The following is a 17,509-nucleotide window of genomic DNA, read 5'->3' as shown; positions in this document are numbered from 1 at the left end:
TTTTTTTAGGGAAGCCCCATGCTGGACATTTGTTTCTAATAGACACTTTGATATGGGCATGCGCAGTTGCCGAATATTCGGACTTAGCCCAGTGCGCAACGACTCCATTCCACAGACAGTCTAGGCTTTCCTCTTGTTAACCTCGCATCTTTTACATTGGACATCGCGTCTTCTGTATCTGATTTAAAGCTACTTGACAATGAGTGGAGATCATGGTCTTAAAGACTCTCAGGTAGCATACTTTGTCAAAACTACCATTGTTTTGCTCTGCCTTGTCAAATAAGTCGTTTTTGCCTTCTGACTGTTAGTGACAGTGACTGGTACAATTGATGATTAAATAGTAGATCAGTAAATAAGTTTCTTTGATTATTTCGTTACAAGTTTGCGATAGGCTACATGGAAACAATCGCTGTGTTCACATCTCAAAATATTTCTTCCTGTTGAAATTTGATAATCCATACCGGCATATACGAAATAAAACGATTTAATGTATGTATTTTTATGTTTCGTAGGTCAATTCTGGATCTAGAGCCAATGGTAAGTCCATTGATAATAAATGTATTGTCAATCTGTATGGTTTGCCTGTTTTTCACAAGCTATCTTGATTCGTTGCCTACACTCTTAGTTCATAAAGGACAGAAATGGCGTCCCAGAGACTAAGTCCCTTCTCCTCCACTCTGTTGCGGCTATTGTTCAAAAAGAGGGCCTAGAAAATATACTTACGGTTTAGTGTATTTAGATCTGATGCGAAATATGGGTAGTGGTATACATTGTGTTTCTCAAGCAGACATTCGTGTAACTATATGAATGTGCAATAATGCCTAATTTTGCAGCCGAAAGTAGCAAAATGGGGGTTGAGGACTTAGTCTCTACGCCATTTTCTTTTCCCCTATCTAGTAGCCACAGTGCCGATCTGTGAAAGAACAGTTAGCCGCGATATGGAGGTGAAAGCGGGGACCATAAAGCCGCTGTGAACCATGGCTCCTGGCTTGTATTTATTGTAACCACACCGCTACATCCCTTTATTCTCAAACAGGGCACCTTGACAAATATATTGCTATTACTTTGTTTTTTAAGCAACTTAAGACGATAGTTTTGGAAAGGTTCATACGTTTTAATCCGAATAAGACGCTCCTACTCATCTTTATTTACATACTTAATATATAAAATAGCCTATTGATTATCGTAATCACATATTATTTTGAATCAAGCCTGAGTTATCTATCTCTGTTATTGTTCCTTTGGCAAAAGTGGACCCCCAAATGCCATGACAGTGTCAGTGGGACACCTCAAGGTGATGATCAAGTGCAGGAATAAGCAACCAAGAAACATAAGCAACCGTTTAACAAAAAAAAGTAGGCTACTCTAAATCAGAAACTCAGAGTCAAATGGAGAATTTTGTTTATGCTCAACAACATTCCAAATCACATGAATTCACTTGAAAATCTCTCACTCAAATGCAGCCCCCACAGCAGCTAAAGACCCAGTAGTTTACGACACATTCGTTGACATTCTGTGCATGCATCATCTGGTGTGGGGGTATGCATGTGGAGGCTGTATTAAATCTTATTTGTTCTGACAACAGATATGCCAGCTCTGTGAGAGGGAAAACAAGCTCACAGATGCCCCTTCCATTGCCACAGACAACATATCCCTCCTACCTCCCTCTGAGCTATCTCTTTCTCGTTTTGGAGCCACACAGGTAGAGAGGATGGGTTATGTTCTGACTGTCAATTGCCCTGTCCCAGTTTTGGCTTGTCACAGTCAGAGGTAGGGTGCACAGGCATGTAGATCAAAAAGATCCAGAAAAACAAAAACAATGACTCCAAGTCAGGAAAACAACATATTTTCTTTAAAAATATTTTTGGGTCCAAAGGGCAAGTTCTCCTCATCGCTATTAAGGCTGTCTCAAAGTCAGTATGATGCACCGTTAGAATTTTTTAAGGACCAAGTACGAGTACCGATATATTTTTTTCTGGTACTTGCCGATAACGATACAGATACCTACAGATTTATTAATGTATTTTTTTTTTTTGTGATGTGGCAGTTTTCCAAGCACAACACAGTGAGACTAATGAATGTAGGACAGCTTCTTAATTATTACTCGAATGAAAAAAGTATTATTTTGATGTGCTTATCACAAACTTAAAGCACACATTTCAGTGTCCAATAACCTTCAAAGGGCATAATTACCATCATGTCATAATAAAAAAGTATCGGTCTTTGGTATCGGGGGTATTTTTACGAGTACAAGTACATTGTGCTTTGGTACATTTACATGTATTCATTTAGGAGACACTTTTATCCAAAGCGACTTCCAAGAGAGAGCTTTACAAATGTGCATAGGTCAATGATCATAAACAACGAGATAGCCCCAAAAACATTGTGGGTAGCCAAAACATGAAGCATACATTGTGAAAAGCAAATAAGTGCCAATGCGATGAAACATAACAGTGGTATCGGGCCCGATACCGTTACTGGTACGATCCCTAAAAGTCAGCATATGCGCAGTTATTTATTTTACTCCCTGAAAGGGAGATCTTATTTTTGCATACATCAGCCACTTGCAGGGCGACACCTAAGACAACGTCAACCTAAACTGCCTGGTAACAATGGGATCTAAATCTCCGAAACATACTCAGGTTTCATAGTGGTCATAGAGTTGCCATTGTTTCGTGGGACCGCTGCTAAACAAGTGACCCTCAACTTTTGTCCCAGATCCCCACAGACACAAGGACAGGCACAAAGAGAAGGAGCACCGACACAAAGACCAAAAGAAAGACAAGGAGCGCGAGAAATCCAAGCACAGCAACAGGTATGTCAGGTATTTTGGGGGGTACCTTTCTCTCGCCCTCTCCTTTCTCCCGTGGTCATGAGGACCTTCAGATACGTACGCGTTCTTCATGACACCCGGACAACAACTGATACATTTTTCTTCTTGTTGCTATGGGTGACCAGGAATCCTTGACATCATTTCAGCTGAAGATGTAACAGAGACATTAAAAGGCATTCCTAATGTCAGTGATAATGGCTACATGTCATAAACAATGCCGTGAAATATATAGGGCACCTGTCAGTATTCGATCCTGTTAGGTATTCCGTTCGCTATTGGAACCCAACAGCTTTGTGTCTGTGTCTGTCTGTCTGTCTGACCACCCCTCACCTCTGGCCACCCGACCCCTGACCCCGTGACCTCGTCTGTCCCCAGCGAACACAGAGAGCACTCGGAGAAGAAACACAGAGACAAAGAGAAGGAGAAGCCCAAGCCCAACGAAGGCAGCGCAGACAGACACAGGGACAAACACAAGGACAAGAGGAGAGAAGACAAGGTCGGTTCTCTTGATAGGAAGGGGGAAGACTCGCATCCATATGAACGCATCTCGAGTGTTGTTATACCGGGTGGAATACGTCCACCCTGTATAACAATAGGTCATGGGGATGCTCTAGTTCATGGACGCTGCTGTTGATTGCCTGCTTCTCCTCTGTTCCTTGCAGACCAAGTCCTCCCATGTTGATGGCAAGCCTAAAAAGGAAAATGGTTATTCAAGGTAAACAAAATTAGATTAGTTTTCCTGTGTTTTTTGCAACCCCCAAATCATAAGGTGATGTGGAATCAATGGGGAATTGGGTCGTGTAACCACGACCACAATTCTGGGTCCAATACTATGTAACATCCTCCTTGGCTTTCAATGGTATTTGATGTCATTTAATGTTGAATCATGGGAGCGATCTCATGTTTGGGGGTTGGCCCCCGGGAACCCCCAAAACGAGCGCACCCTGCGTGGCCCAGTCGTGAGGATGGTGTGTGTCGTCTCAGGGACACGTGGAGCAGCCCCAGTCCCCCTGTTATGAAGAGCGAGCCAGAGGACGACAACGGCTTCTCCCCCTCTCCCAAACACAACAAGCCCCTGAAGAGGGAACACGACCACGAGGATGAGTGAGTCCACCCGGGGTGGGGTTGGGGGGGGGTGGGGGGACGGGACGGGACTTTGTGTCATCCACTTCGTTTCTGTCACGTGTCATTGTGCCGTTCAAACAGGTGACTTACCCAGCAGGCTCTAGGGGAAGGGTTGAAACTCCTCTCGGTGTTCTGTGTTCAGATTTGAGAGCAAGCCCAAGAAAGTCAAGGCGGAGAACGGCAAGAAGGCGAAGAAGAGGAAACCGGAATATGAGGAGGAGGAAGACGAGGAGGAAGAGGCAAGTGCCCGCCTGCTCGGCTCCAACAGAGGACGTGGCCACAGACCCATACCTCCCTCGTCCTCTTTCAGTTTCCTCCCCTCCGCTCATTCTCCCGTGCGTTCACTTCCAGGACGTCAAACCCAAGAAGAAGATGAAGGACAAAAAAGGAGGAGTGGGCAAGAAGGTCAAGAAGGAGCCAGAGGAGAAGTGGAAATGGTGAGTGCGTCGCCGGACTGGCTCACGGTTTGCTCTTTTCAAAACAGCCCGGGCATTCTCACCACTTCCTGTGCGAGCAGGGCACATGCAGCACTCGCGCAACTATTTTGCAGATGTTGAGCGGAGTAGTGAACAGCGAGCCTGTTTATATTCGATATTTTCCCTTACGAATGTCCCGTTTTCCTTTCTGGGGTTCTCTTCACCTCTGGACTCTGTTCCTGACCTTCCTGGCGGGGCCTCTGGGCTGTGCAGGTGGGAGGAGGAGAGGGCCACAGACGGCTCCAAATGGAGGTTCCTGGAACACAAGGGCCCGGTCTTCGCCCCTCCTTACGAGCCACTACCTAACCATGTCAAGTTCTACTACGACGGTGAGTCACTGTTTGTGTGTGTGTGTTTGTGTAGTAGTAGTAGTAGTAGTAGTAGTAGTAGTAGTAGTAGTAGTTGTATTACCAGCTACTGCACTTCATTTTGATACAGACAATTGATGGAGATTTTAACCCCTCTCCTCTCTGTCTTTTTCTGTCTCTCTCTCTCTTTCTGTTTCTTCCCATACATCTCACATTGTGTCTCCCATTCTCTCTCTCTTTCATCCCTCCCTCCGTAGGTAAGCCTTTCAAACTGAGCCCCTCAGCGGAGGAGGTGGCTACGTTCTTTGCCAAGATGCTGGATCACGAGTACACCACCAAGGACATCTTCAGGAAGAACTTCTACAAAGACTGGAGAAAGGTGAGGAGGAGGAGGAGGAGGAGGAGGAGGTTGTCCCCACAGACAGACAGACACGGCTGTGGGATGCCATTGGTCAGATGTACAAGCTGAGGAGGGATCTCTTCTCTCTCTCTCTCTCTCTCTCTCTCTCTCTCTCTCTCTCTCTCTCTCTCTCTCTCTCTCTCTCTCTCTCTCTCTCTCTTCTCTCTCTTCTCTCTCTTCTCTCTCTTCTCTCTCTCCTCTCTCTCCTCTCTCTCCCTCCTCTGCTCTGACCCCAGGAAATGATCCCGGAGGAGAAGTCCAAGATCACAGACATGAACAAGTGCAACTTCACCGAGATGAGCGAATACTTCAAGGCTCAGTCGGAGGCCAGGAAACAGATGTCCAAAGAGGAGAAACTGGTGAGACACACACACACGCTTAAACACGTCATGTAATACGTGCGTATATACATGCATGCATGTGTTATATATATTCCAATGAACGGTCGTTATTAAGCTCTGCAGAAGCCTGATATCGACCGTTCATGTGAATCAGGTGTGTTGGAGCCGGGAAACATCTAGAATATAGAACAGTAGCCCTGAGCACCAGAATTGAAGACCACTGTTCTTCAATGTTCTTACAAAGCAGGTATTAAGCATTAACATGTTCTTTCTCGCCATCATTGGTAGAAAATCAAAGAGGAGAACGAGAGGATCCTCCAGGAGTATGGCTTCTGCATCATGGACAACCACAAGGAGCGGATCGGAAACTTCCGGATCGAGCCCCCGGGTCTGTTCAGGGGGCGCGGGGACCACCCCAAGATGGGCATGCTGAAACGCCGCATTCGCCCCCAAGACATCATCATCAACTGTAGCAAGTGAGTGGTCTCTCCTTCACCGCCGTCATCATCCTCTCACCCGCGGTCGCTCTGGGCTGTAGTGCATCACTGAAACATACTGAGTGAACACATACGTTATTCCGCATAACAGTACACAGGGCGTGTAGTTTGGTGTTCCTACCACAAGGGGGCCCTCCATGTATACCAATGGCATCCAGTATCCACCATGACCTCACCATGGCGAGTGTGAGTGTATGTGTGGGAACTCGTGCATGTGTGCGGGTGTGTCTCGTCGGCCCGTGAGAAGAGGACATGTTGACAGGAGGTTGTTTATGGGGTCCTGAATACCCGAGGAGACTTTTACCGTTTGTTTTTGCGAGAGTCTGGAGCTGTTACGACATCTTTTAGATTCCGACATGTACGCACACACACACACCCACACAAAATGTACATCGCATGGAACGCACACATACATCCTTCCCCCCTCCCTGCCCTGCCCTGTCCCACCCACCCCAACCCTATTGTTGTGTTCCTCTGTTCTCCTCCCCACCTCCTATTTGTGAACGGCCCACCCCTGGTTCCCCCCTCCCCCTCTTCTCCTCTGTATCTTACAACCATCTCTTGTTGTGATTGCCTGAGGATAATTTTAGCCTCGAAGTGTTCTCGTTTGTTGTTCCCTTGCTTTGTCCTCTGTGTGTGTGTGTGTGTGTGTGTGTGAGCGAGCTTGTTTTTGTGTATCGATGTGTCTGTTCATGCACGCGTCTGTGTGTGCGAACGTGGTCTTCCAGGCCAATTGCTGTTAGTTGTTTCTCATGTAAACACGGTCACATTGCGTGTGTGTGGTGACTATGACAATGCTCTGTGGTTGTTTACACGTCTCCTCTGTGTCAGAGGCAGGCTTCCTGGTAGTGTAGCCTCTGTTCCAGTGTGTGTGTGTGTGTGTGTGTGTGTGCGTGCGTGCGTGCGCGCGCGTGTGAGAGAAATAATCTAGAATTTGACACAGAAGAGTCCAACACGTGAGTTTACATGATAGAAATCCTGTCACCTGTGTGCATACATACAGTGCAGAACGAGTTCCACCCCAGCTACATTACGCCAGATCTCATCCTGAAAGTTTCCACTAGCTACCTCTTCCCTCTCCCCTCAGGGACTCGAAGCACCCTAAAGCCCCCCCAGGCACGCACTGGAAGGAGGTTCGTCATGACAACAAGGTCACATGGCTGGTGTCGTGGACAGAGAACATCCAGGGTTCCATCAAGTACATCATGTTGAACCCCAGCTCCAGAATCAAGGTGCACGTGACCTTTCACCTTCACCCTCTCACCCCAAACCTGAACGTTTTCAACTCTTATTTAACCTTCACCTTGTGTATGTTTGTGGCTGTCTGCTTGTGTGTGGCTGTGCGTGTGTGTGCCTGGGTGTGTGTGTGTGTGTGTAGGGGGAGAAAGACTGGCAGAAGTATGAGACGGCCCGGCGCTTGAAGAAGTGTGTGGACCGCCTGCGAGCCCAGTACCGGGAAGACTGGAAGTCCAAGGAGATGAGGATCCGACAGAGATCCGTGGCCCTCTACTTCATAGACAAGGTGAGGGCCCCCAGGAACCAGGAGCCTTCCAGACTACAGGGCCACAGGAAGTCCAACAAACTCCCTTTATGTGAACCCTGGTTTTTCAATGATCAGATGGACTATGTAGCTTATGGTTCATTTACAGTATACACTATATAAAACACTTTTATGTAATGTTTCATGTGATGGTATCAGGGTTTAAGCCTTTAAATTCATGTTTTATAGTTTATATGTAAAGCTATACGTAGTACGTCACCTACAACACACCTGACTCACCAGTGTTTTGCGCTGGTTGAGCATGTTTGCACTTACCAGGACTAACAGAATTGAACTACTATATAGGGTCGATTTATATTGTAGCCAGACTGAATTCGGGGTTTTGTACATGAAACATTTTGATGTTGCCTGTGCTACTGTAACATTGCAACCCCCCCCATGAGGATCCACTCTACTCGTCTATACTCTACTTCACTACTCTATTGTACTCTACTTTAGTCTACTCAACTTGACTCTACTATATTATACTCTACTCTTCTCTAATTGACTCTACTCTGCTCTATTCTACTCGACTTGACTCCACTCAGCTCTATTCTAACAGTTCAGCTGTTTCCACACCACTGACCCAGGTTGTGTGTCCCCCCAGCTGGCCCTGCGGGCGGGGAACGAGAAGGAGGAGGGGGAGACAGCCGACACGGTGGGCTGCTGCTCCCTGAGGGTGGAGCACATCAGGCTGTACCCCAAGATGGACGACCAGGAGTTTGTGGTGGAGTTTGACTTCCTGGGAAAGGACTCCATCCGCTACTACAACAAAATCCCTGTGGAGAAGAGGGTGAGGGAGGGAGGGAGGGAGGGTGATTTTGGAGAAGCGTGTGGAGCGTGTGGAGATACTGTAGGGGGATTTTTGGTATGAGGGGGAAGTTTTGTGAAGTCGTGTTTTCCATTTCAGGAGGGCAGTTGAGTCAGTGACGAAGGGTTTGTTTGATGTCTGTTAATGGGTTAGTGTTGATTTATGCTTAAGCAAGGGTTAGCATGAGAGGGTGTGTGTGTGTGTGTGTCAGGGGGAGGATGTTTGCACAGACAGGTGATCCAAGCCCTAAAGGCTTTCTGTCAGCCCTGCCTCAGGGGGAGGTTTGTTTCCTGCTATTACTGGCACACACGCACTCTTTTCACACACACATCTTCTGTCACACTGTCTCTCTGCTTCACGTACACACGTTGACTCTCTGCACCACCGTGCATTGGTGTGTATACATACACACTCGACCTGTGTCGTAACACATGTCCATGCCATCTGTAAGAGGGCGCCCTCATCTGGTCTTCACCTCCCTCTGCAGCTTTGATGACGCCATATTGAACGGTGGAAGGAACCTGGAACGTGCGTTTGTACGAGAGTGTTTGTCTTCTTTTCCAGGTGTTTAAGAACCTTCAGCTGTTCCTGGAGAACAAACAGCCCGAGGACGACCTGTTTGATCGACTCAATGTAAGCAGTGCGTCAAGGAACTCTCCGAGCGACACGCGCGCACACACATCCACATCAACCCCAGCCCATAGTCAAGCTGCTGTAGGTCTCCCCCACCCCCCTCCCCCCCTCCCCTGCATTTGGAGTGAATCCCGGTCTCCTTCCCCCAGACGTCCATCCTGAACAAGCACTTGCAGGAGCTGATGGACGGGCTGACAGCCAAGGTGTTCCGCACCTACAACGCCTCCATCACTCTCCAGCAGCAGCTCAAGGAGCTCACCAGCTGTGAGTGACGGTCTCCATCGCTCCCCACGCTCCCCACGGGCGAGACACACACACACACTATAGGCACCACAGACCAACCTTCTCGCTCACTGAGAACTGCTAGAACAGAGTGGAAAAGGTGCCGGGCTGGAATCATTGTTTGGACTTTCTCGTATTTATTTATTTTATTCATTTTTTGGGGGGGTTTGTTTACAGTTGAAATCAATGTGTTTTTGAATAGTCGCAGATGGTGTCCTCACATGATTCTCGGTCGGTAAATAATAAACAAATGTCTCCCCCTCCTCCCTCCTCCCTCTGTGCGCAGCGGATGAGAGCATCCCAGCCCAGATCTTGTCTTACAACCGGGCCAATCGTGCCGTCGCTATACTCTGTAACCACCAGAGGGCGCCACCCAAGACCTTTGAGAAGTCCATGCTGAACCTGCAGACCAAGGTAAACCCGGACATACCATCTATTCCCACGAGGTACTCCTCCTTGCAATATCATCCCGTCATTGACCTCTGTGGAATACATGGGATACATTCACGCCCGAGTAGGATTCGTTTCCAAGTCGATCCTGAACAAAAACGAAAATGCTGGGACAAAACGCATGCGTGCACTGTGTATTTGACAGGGGATTTGACTTGTCCTCTCGCTGGGACTGCTTGTGAACGTGCGCTTTGTGTCTCCTGACGGCAGATAGACGAGAAACAGCAGCAGCTGTCGGCGGCCAGGAAGCAGCTGAGGAGTGCCAAGGCAGAGCACAAAGCTTCGCACGACGACAAGAGCAAAAAGTGCGTCAGGACGTCTGCCAAGTGGGACAGGATGGGGCCGAGACGGATTGATACTGCTCTTTAGGCCGTGTCCCGCTCAGTGGTCTTCGGCCCTGGTCCTCGGGGGCCTCGCCCCGTCATGTATGTTCTAGATGTTTCCCTGCTCCAACACACCTGATTCAAGTGAATGGGTCATTCGGCTCTGCAGAAGCCCGATAACGACTTTGTTTGAGTCGGTTGGAGCAGGGAAACATCCACAACATACAGGACAGTGGGTCCTCGAGGACCGACAGGGCCCACTGTCACATGCTGTTCACAGGGACAAGTACACACGTGTGTATCTTGTTTATAGGCATCTACATACTTCTCTTCATGTGTGCATGCTTGTGTGTTTTGTTTTTTTGGCATGTGTGCGTTCGTGCATGCGCGCGCCCAGGGCCGTGGAGGTGAAGAGGAAGGCTGTGCAGAGGATCGAGGAGCAGCTGATGAGGCTGCAGATGCAGGCCACAGACAGAGAGGAGAACAAGCAGATCGCCCTGGGAACCTCCAAACTCAACTACCTGGACCCACGGATCTCAGTGGCATGGTAAGATGGAGGGAAGGACTCTGTCTCTCTCTCTCTCTGCCATCCAATCACATATCACCCCCCCCCCCCCTCTGTCCACTTACAAAAGGCTCTAATCTCATCTTTGCCGGAAGGTTTCAATTGGAGCTTTCTTTCTGCGTTCCTCCTCCACCCATGCCCGAGGTTGGATGGCACAGTCCCATAAAAAATGAACCAAAACGTCTAGTCATACAGCAGACAGGTGCATGTATTTTGAATGGCCTCCAAAGAGCAGAGCACAGCACAGCTGTACCGAGTTGTCAGGATCTGGGGCCTTTGAGGTGAGGGAGTTGGTGTCAGCGGTGGTGACATGCAGCAGGAAGCCACTCTTGCATTGTGGGACGGCGGCAGCTGAGAAAACCAAAGAAGAAGATAGGGGGGGGGGGGGGGGAGCGGAGGGAGAAATGTGCGCGCATCAGAAACAATGGGGTTTGTTTCAGAGGCAGGAGAGCCTCCCACCATGAGGCTCCTTCCTCTGGAGGGGAGGCCGGGGCGAGGAGGCCAGGCAGAGGCCCAGCCCCACACTGTCTCTGGGATGAATGGAGGGCCGGGCTGGGAGACCAGGGAGCCACAGTCCGCCCTCGCTCACCCTGGGTCCAGAGGGCTATTCTGGGAAGGCCTCCCTCTCTCTCCAGCACAATGGATGCAGGAATGCCTCTGTTTCTAGTGGGGCTGGTGGTGTGGGGATGTCCCCCCCCTCCACCCCCCCCACCCCATCCTATGGGTGGTGCAGAGAAACCCCAGGTCTATGTGTTGGGGTGGGGTGGGAGTCAACGGTACCAGAGAAGGTCATTAAGAAAGATAGATTTGGGCATAGTATATGTAATGTAAATGGGACAATTTATGCACTATTTCACATGTGGCAGGTCTAAAGAATGGGAGAGGGAGTGAGTGAGAGAGAGGGAGTACTCTTTGTCATTTAGCTTCATCTCCCTGGGGCCCTGTTTGGCTGGTGTAGAGCATAGGGCTTATCCTTCAATAAACTCATGTTACCTTGGAAAAGGGAGGGTGGGGGGAATAAATGATCTTCATGAGACACTCATTTTTGTGCTTCGCCCATTTTGAGATATTTTACGCTTTTTGCCACAGGTTGGACCATTGTTCTATAAAATGCATTTCTTACAGAGCCTACTCCTTCTTCCAGGTGCAAGAAGTATGACGTTCCTGTCGAGAAGATCTTCAACAAAACACAGCGAGAGAAGTTTGCTTGGGCAATCGACATGGCCGATAAAGACTTTGAGTTCTAAATTCTGTTTATAATTTTGCTAACCTTTTATACCTTTGATTGTAGACACGTTAGTTCACTGAAATAAGTGAGGAGAAGCAAGGCGATTGTGGAGGCATTAGAAGGCAAACAAGGCTTTGTCAATTAAAAAAAATCTGATTAATAAATGGAGACGGGACAATGAACTGACCAATCGCCGAAAGGGTCTCACTGCAAAACATAGCTGTGTGTTTCACCAAACCTAGCAGATGAGGGATTTTCTTTTCGCCAACGAGCTCTGTGATTTGAAGCCGCCTCAGCTTTTTTTCTCTGCTGCCTCTCACATTCTATATCTCACTGAGACATCTTTATTGAGAAATTCTATATTATAATAGAAGAATGCATTAGTATTGAATTCTACAGGAAGAGGACCCACGGCATGCCTGGTAATTGTAATGTGTATGCGAAACAATTGTTGTGTATGCGTATGTATGGGTGTGAGAGTGTGCAGTCCCTGTAAAGATCGTGGGAGTGTTGAGATGCGTATGAGATCTGGAAGACAAGCCTGATGAAGGTGAAGACAGCGAAGAGGAAAACTAGCACTATGCTCATGTACTTTTAGCGCACAGAATGTGACTTGCATTTTTCTTTCATTTCATCGTTTATTTCAGGGATGTATATATTTCTCAGTACATAGTCATGTTATGCTGTTTTCTAAGACTAACTCGCTTGCTGTGGTCAAGAAGCCTCCCTAACTTGTATTTGTAACTTTGTATTTGTGTTTTCATTTGTCCAAAGGAAAACCTTCCCCCAATGTTACTTGAGAAGGCTGTGTTGCATTGTGTTTAGGAGCTATAGGTAATGGTCGTTCGAAAAGATAAGGTCACGTGTGAGGGATATGGATTTTGCCAAAAAAAAATGTGAAAAACGAACTGTTTTAAATAGCACTTACTTTAGTATTCAAATGTGTTGCCATTGTTAATCCTTTAAACATTAAGCTCAGACAGTCAGCTTCTGTTGTTTGCTTATTGTTTGGCTTTTGTAGATTTTAGAATAAAAAAACGACTTTCAGCTGATTCCATGGCTTCAACCGTGTTTGGTGGTTTTCAGGGGGTTTCCTTTCTAACAAATAATGAGATCACACTTGAAATTACCTAAATTAAAACATTGTCCAAGAGACACCCACACACAGAGAGTTAAGAGTTACTCATTAAAGTTCCCAGTACACAAAAAGAAATAGAATCCTGTAAGATAATTAACAGTGGTCTTTGAGGGGAGGGTCGGGTCAGGGTGGGGTGGGGTGGGGGAGCGGGGGGAGCGGTCGCAATCCAATTCTCAACGATCTGATTGCCTTTAGGAGAGGGTGAGGTAATGTTTTGTGCTGACTGATAGGTCTACTATAAGGATCCTGTTTCACATGCTGTATGTTTGTGCATCACGGTTGCATCAGACTTAAACTGGTCATCAAATCTGTCTCAAGTCTATCAAAACATTGAAGTAATGTAGATCTTCTTGAATTGTCTCGTTTTAGAACAGTAGAGTAGCTGGGGAAATAGTCTGCTCATAAAAAACCTTATAACTCCTTTTAAATATGTCAAATATGTTACCATGATGAAGGGAGGACGGGCAATTCATTTAATGATTATTAGTCCAAAACTGGACTTCAGTCTTACTCACCTGACGGTGAACAACAACACGGGCTCTTGTCCTAAACATGCTAAAGAATGGGGGCAATACTGAGCGTGAGAGCCCCGAAACAGCGCACAGGCCACCATGTAGGTGTAGGCCTACTCATGCACGACTGGAATGCGAAAACAAAAAGGCGTAACCAGCAGTCGTAGGCTTAGCCCCACCAGACTGTACTTGAACTGGTTATATGGACCATGTCCAACTCTTTTACTCCCATGCAATTGTTGGCTAATATGACTTGAAAATATTGGGGAAGCAGGTCGTTTGTTCTGCAGTGATGATAATAAGCTATTACTTTTATTTGAATTAGGCCTATGTGTCTTGGTCTTTTACCAATTAGCTATGGTCACTAAGAGGAAATAATAGGCTAGATCATTCTGAAGTGATCCAGCTAACATGTGGAAAGTTGCTGTATCTTTAAGAGGCCGATCTATCTGATGCTTTGTTGTACAGAGGGGCCGGATGGGGGAAGGGCCCGAACTGTGCCTGCCTGGCGGAGACCGACAAACTTGCATATGGCTCTCTCCTTCGATGGATGACGGCTACTGGACCCGAAGGGAAAAGAGGATCTTTCTCAGGACAGGAACGCATTCGCTCTGGCCTACTATGATATAACCACGGAAAAGGGGAAGTCGGGAGGACAAGTTGAACCGTCTGAAATGCGGTCGCCGAGATTGCGGCGATACTCCCTGTTGTTCGCTCTTGTTGTGCTGCTCGCGTGTTCCCGTTGAAATTTCAGACGGTAAGGAGAAGGAATATCTAGGCTCCAGCAAAGACGGAAAAACATCAGGGAAAGCTTTTGCTACCCTGGTTTTGTCGGTGGGGATATTAGCCATTCTTGGCCGAACCACCCTCAAATAGATGGGCAATTCTAACCAACATATAGATCTTAGCAACTGTTATTTTGTATCAGGTAATTGTCTTGCTACAAAAGGGACAACGTTTGGACATGGAAGGACACTTTGAAGTTTAGGGAGGAACGATTTCCCGAATCCTTCGGCGAAACATCTGTCTAAACTATCCTACTAAACGTGCTAGGATTGTAGTTAATACCTGTGGAATTTTAGTTCATCATCGTGAGAAAAGTTATCTAATCCGTTTATTTCCCCATAGTAGGCCTGTGTTGGATTTGCCTGAATCATGCTGTGTGCAGCTGTCATATCATCACCTGTAGGCCTCTTGTAAGGCTATGAGCGAACAGCATGGCAATGTTTTGGCACAACATGTTGATAAGAGCTCCTTGTTTTCTGATATGTAGGCCTGCTGATTATGCATGCTTTCTCATATGAAAAGACTAATGATACATTGCTAGTCTGGAATACAAGACACATTTGACCAGGGTAAGCCTTGTGGGTTCATATGTCCGCAAGTGCATGGGTTTTGACATAGTAGATAAAGCGTTAAACTCCTATGGTTTCACACGTTTACTCCTTCTTCCCTTGTAGGTATCCCTGTCCATCACTGGGTTATGTAAATTAATCTGGAAGGAAAAGGACAACAAACGAGGGAAGTGGACATGGCGGGAACCACAGGATTCTTTTCCAACGGACCTGTGCCTTGGATAGAGAATGACACAGAGATTAACAATCTTTATCGAGATCTGGAGCTGGGAACAGTGTTGACACTTTTTTACTCAAAGAAGTCCCAGCGGCCAGAGAGGAGGACATTTCAAGTCAAGTTGGAGACAAGGACAATTATATGGACCCGGGGCACAGATAAAATCGAGGGGGAGAGTAAGTATGACCTTTCACACCTCCAGGTGGACTAACAATGGGTAGGGTCAGGTTTGGGTATGCCTTGCTCCATTGCAAGTTTTTCCAAAATATGGACAAGACATTGAAATGTCATTGTAGTGCAGATGTTTGACTTCTATATTAACCATTGTTTTCTGAAGTTAGCCCTGGATAACTAGGTTGAAACCTGTGGTAAACACCATTTGGCACTTTAACGCAGTTTGGTGAAAAACCGAACAACAACTTAACAGAAAACATACATTTCAGGAGACACTGTAATTCCCTCAGTAGATTTTTTGGAGACATAGCATGAACTAGAAGTAAGCCAAATGAAAATGGAGAATTTCATCATAATTTTAGTGATTTTTATAATGCCACAGCCCTAGGATCCATTGTTTGAACAAAGATCTCAAGATATCAAATGTAGTATCAATGGGTCTAACCCACTTCAAATATAGCCTGAAGGGTGAAACAGATTTCTGTTACAGAAGGGTCGGAAACACACTGCTATTTTTATGCTTCTTTTACCTACTCGTCAAACAGGTTATGTAGTGACGTAACTATCCTAAAAATGGACTGTTTACCTATCATAAGTAGAAACATTTACAAAGAACAACAAAGCTTCGATGAAACTGACGTTTGAATTGCATTCAGCTTAATCTTGCAGCATAGCGTACAATCAAGTCTGGAGAAGGAACAAAAAAAAAAGAATACACGGTTTACAGTTTTGACTTAGTTGGAAGAAAGACAATGGGAGAAAACAAAACTGTTATCCTCGGAAGTGGAAGAGTAACATGCGACATGGTTCTGCAGACAATGTCCTATCAGACACGAGGCATCTTGGGCCCTCTGCGTTTACCGAACATTGTGTCCGACCTACGAGAGAGGCCTCGCTGCAATCCGTTGATTCTGCTGTCTCCTGGGTGGCAGGATGTCTCCTGCACAGCTGCACTCTGCTCCGGATGCTGCAGTGTTAGCAAAAAAAGAACAAATTGTAGACCATTTGTTGTAAGGCATGCTCGCCGACAGGCTACTGTGAATAGGTGGATAGGCATGGTTCCATGTGAGGTCATATTTGTAATTTGATAGTACAGTTGATAGAATGGCTTCGAAGACGGGCTTGTTATGTAGCTTACTGAAATAGCACGGTCACGGATTTACTGGAAGTGTAGGATAGTTTTTAGAACCACTTTGCGATCGCTATTCGGCCCGATTGTTGATTGCCTGAGGAGACTAGTTTTAACCTTAATGCCTTGCAGTGTGCATTTTTATTTATTCAAATTACTTGCGCATCTCGTTGTCGTGTTTTTGGGAAAGTCCATTTTCCCACAATGCAAACAACATTATCACTCTGCTGTAGAAACACTTTTTAAACATCGTAACATAATATTTCCATAATCTGCCATTGGCCAACAATGATACCGTAATGTTCTTTTTTTGAAACACTGAAAGCAATGCCAACCTAATGTACCTAATCTGTTATCATCATTTATTATATGTAGTCTTACTAAACTGAATTTAGTACACACAGGTGGCACATTTTTAAGGACCTCAGCTGACTTCTAATGAATATGCTCCTTTGTGTTCATCAGCCAGCAACGTTTCTGGTTTGGGCCCGCATTCACAGAAGCATCTCTTCCTTTTACATACGTTTTGCCAATGTCAGACATGCCACTTTGAAGTCTTGTTTGCAAAGTTACAAAGTGGTGAAACACATGAATAGAACATGTTATGATCCCATTTTGAGACTCTAAACTGCATGCACACTGCTGTGTCAATACCGTCATTCTACTGTTTGGTTATCATGCCGATGTTAATAAACTGCTGTAGAAGTACGGTTCGATTAACTCCAATGGCTGAATATTTTATATCAGTGCTCCATTTATACAGAAGTTACACAGCATTACAGCTGCCCAGTTGGACTGTGTCTACAGTGACCTTATCTTCAGGATCCAGTCCTTAAATCACTGCAACTGCTCCAAGTCCCAGTTTGTGCTCTGCGTAGCTCTACTTTTTGCTAAGACTGAGCTTTCAGTGTCAGCAAACCAACTACACTTGCCAACCAACCATCTAGCGCAACAAAAACAGAGTCACAGAACACCTTTGAAAAACGTTCTTTCTCAAACGAGCCTCGTCACACAGTCTTATTGTACTGTAAAACTTGTCGAACACACCACATATCATTGCGCTAACCCAAAACGGACACGTAGTCTCTTTTGCATGTGTCACTACTTTGTGGTTTCCCTCTTTTTTTGGGGGGGGGGGGGGGAACCAGTGCTCAGACTAAGCAGTGAGGAGT

The 17,509-nt window shown here is 46.3% G+C and overlaps 2 protein-coding genes across 4 annotated transcripts in view; both read left to right on the top strand.

The window, feature by feature from the left end:
* Positions 1–20: 20 nt before the first annotated feature.
* top1b (DNA topoisomerase Ib) lies at positions 21–12,864 on the top strand. The gene is made up of 21 exons (XM_062458418.1): positions 21–232; positions 513–537; positions 2,719–2,815; positions 3,209–3,329; positions 3,496–3,548; positions 3,818–3,937; positions 4,101–4,197; positions 4,310–4,395; positions 4,648–4,763; positions 5,000–5,121; positions 5,379–5,501; positions 5,772–5,959; positions 7,068–7,212; positions 7,359–7,502; positions 8,128–8,313; positions 8,896–8,964; positions 9,114–9,228; positions 9,533–9,660; positions 9,907–10,001; positions 10,417–10,566; positions 11,729–12,864. The coding sequence occupies exons 1-21, from the start codon at positions 200–202 to the stop codon at positions 11,829–11,831; spliced, it is 2,316 nt and encodes a 771-aa protein (XP_062314402.1). The 5' UTR covers positions 21–199; the 3' UTR covers positions 11,832–12,864.
* A 1,060-nt stretch (positions 12,865–13,924) lies between these two features.
* The window catches only part of plcg1 (phospholipase C, gamma 1), a 29,290-nt gene continuing 25,705 nt past the window's right edge, over positions 13,925–17,509 (top strand). The window contains exons 1-2 of one of the 3 annotated variants that reach the window (XM_062458404.1): positions 13,925–14,219; positions 14,923–15,210. In XM_062458404.1, coding sequence (XP_062314388.1) covers positions 14,994–15,210 — 217 coding nt within the window. In that variant the 5' untranslated portion in view covers positions 13,925–14,219; positions 14,923–14,993. Of the gene's footprint in view, positions 14,220–14,242; positions 14,391–14,922; positions 15,211–17,509 lie in introns of those variants that run through there. The other 2 variants (XM_062458402.1, XM_062458403.1) reach the window with 2 other exon arrangements.

Source organism: Osmerus eperlanus, chromosome 4 (assembly GCF_963692335.1).
Source record: "Osmerus eperlanus chromosome 4, fOsmEpe2.1, whole genome shotgun sequence".
In the NCBI taxonomy this organism is placed as follows: Eukaryota; Metazoa; Chordata; class Actinopteri; order Osmeriformes; family Osmeridae; genus Osmerus; species Osmerus eperlanus.
The sequence above is the reverse complement of the archived record's forward strand: the minus strand, read 5'-3'. Positions and strand labels throughout refer to the sequence as shown.

Bases quoted from the DNA above. Each gene is read 5' to 3' on its own strand.
- top1b (XM_062458418.1), top strand. From the start codon at position 200: ATGAGTGGAGATCATGGTCTTAAAGACTCTCAG. The intron at 538-2,718 runs GTAAGTCCATTG...CTTTTGTCCCAG, and splicing joins TTCTGGATCTAGAGCCAATG to ATCCCCACAGACACAAGGAC. The intron at 8,314-8,895 runs GTGAGGGAGGGA...CTTCTTTTCCAG, and splicing joins AAATCCCTGTGGAGAAGAGG to GTGTTTAAGAACCTTCAGCT.